The 868-nt window shown below is 61.5% G+C and overlaps 1 protein-coding gene across 1 annotated transcript in view; it reads left to right on the top strand.

Moving 5' to 3' along the window:
- Positions 1-442, top strand: part of nop10 (NOP10 ribonucleoprotein homolog (yeast)) — a 1254-nt gene extending 812 nt beyond the window's left edge. The window contains exon 2 of the mRNA XM_043684640.1: positions 127-442. Coding sequence (XP_043540575.1) covers positions 127-267 — 141 coding nt within the window. The 3' untranslated portion in view covers positions 268-442. The remainder of the gene's footprint in view (positions 1-126) is intronic.
- Positions 443-868: the final 426 nt, after the last annotated feature.

The raw sequence follows: 868 nt of genomic DNA, 5'->3' as shown, positions 1-868 counted from the left end.
GAATGGCCTCCTTGTTTCCGTGTAACGGGCTGGGGGAACGAGGGGTGGTGATGAATTAGAAATTGTGTCTCCGTGAGTGACGCTGTCTGTCTCCTTCTCCTCTCTCCCCCCCACCCCCCCCTGCAGAAAGTGGACCCTGCTGGGAGGGTAACTGTCAGTGCCCACCCTGCCCGCTTCTCCCCTGACGATCGCTACTCCCGCCATCGGATCACAGTCAAGAGGCGCTTTAACCTGCTCATGACCCAGCAAGCTGCTCCGGTGCTGTGAGCTGCTCCTCTCCCCCCCCCCAAACCCCAGCTCAAGGTGATGGAGGGGGGCAGGGGGCCAGACTTGGCCTCAGGAACCAACGGCGGGTCGGGGAGCAGCCCGAATCGTGGCCCCTATCGCATTCCGATTGGATACTGACCCTGCTGTCTGAATAAACCTCCCACATGTGAACTCACCTCTGGGCTCAGTCTGTGTGTGTGGGTGTGTGTGTGTGAGTGAGACCCAGAGATAGGGAGACAGGAACTGTGCACGGTGCTCCGAGTGTGGGTCTGACCCAGGGATAGAGTGACGGGAACTGTGCACGGTGCTCCGAGTGTGGGTCTGACCCAGGGATAGGGAGACGGGAACTGTGCACGGTGCTCCGAGTGTGGGTCTGACCCAGGGATAGGGAGACGGGAACTGTGCACGGTGCTCCGAGTGTGGGTCTGACCCAGGGAGAGGGAGACGGGAACTGTGCACGGTGCTCCGAGTGTGGGTCTGACCCAGGGATAGGGAGACGGGAACTGTGCACCGTGCTCAGAGTGTGGGTCTGACCCAGGGATAGGGAGACGGGAACTGTGCACGGCGCTCCGAGTGTGGGTCTGACCCAGGGAGACGGGAA

This window comes from Chiloscyllium plagiosum, unplaced genomic scaffold (genome assembly GCF_004010195.1).
Source record: "Chiloscyllium plagiosum isolate BGI_BamShark_2017 unplaced genomic scaffold, ASM401019v2 scaf_81476, whole genome shotgun sequence".
NCBI lineage: Eukaryota > Metazoa > Chordata > Chondrichthyes > Orectolobiformes > Hemiscylliidae > Chiloscyllium > Chiloscyllium plagiosum.
Note: the sequence above shows the minus strand (reverse complement) of the source record. Positions and strands in the feature narration are given on the sequence as shown.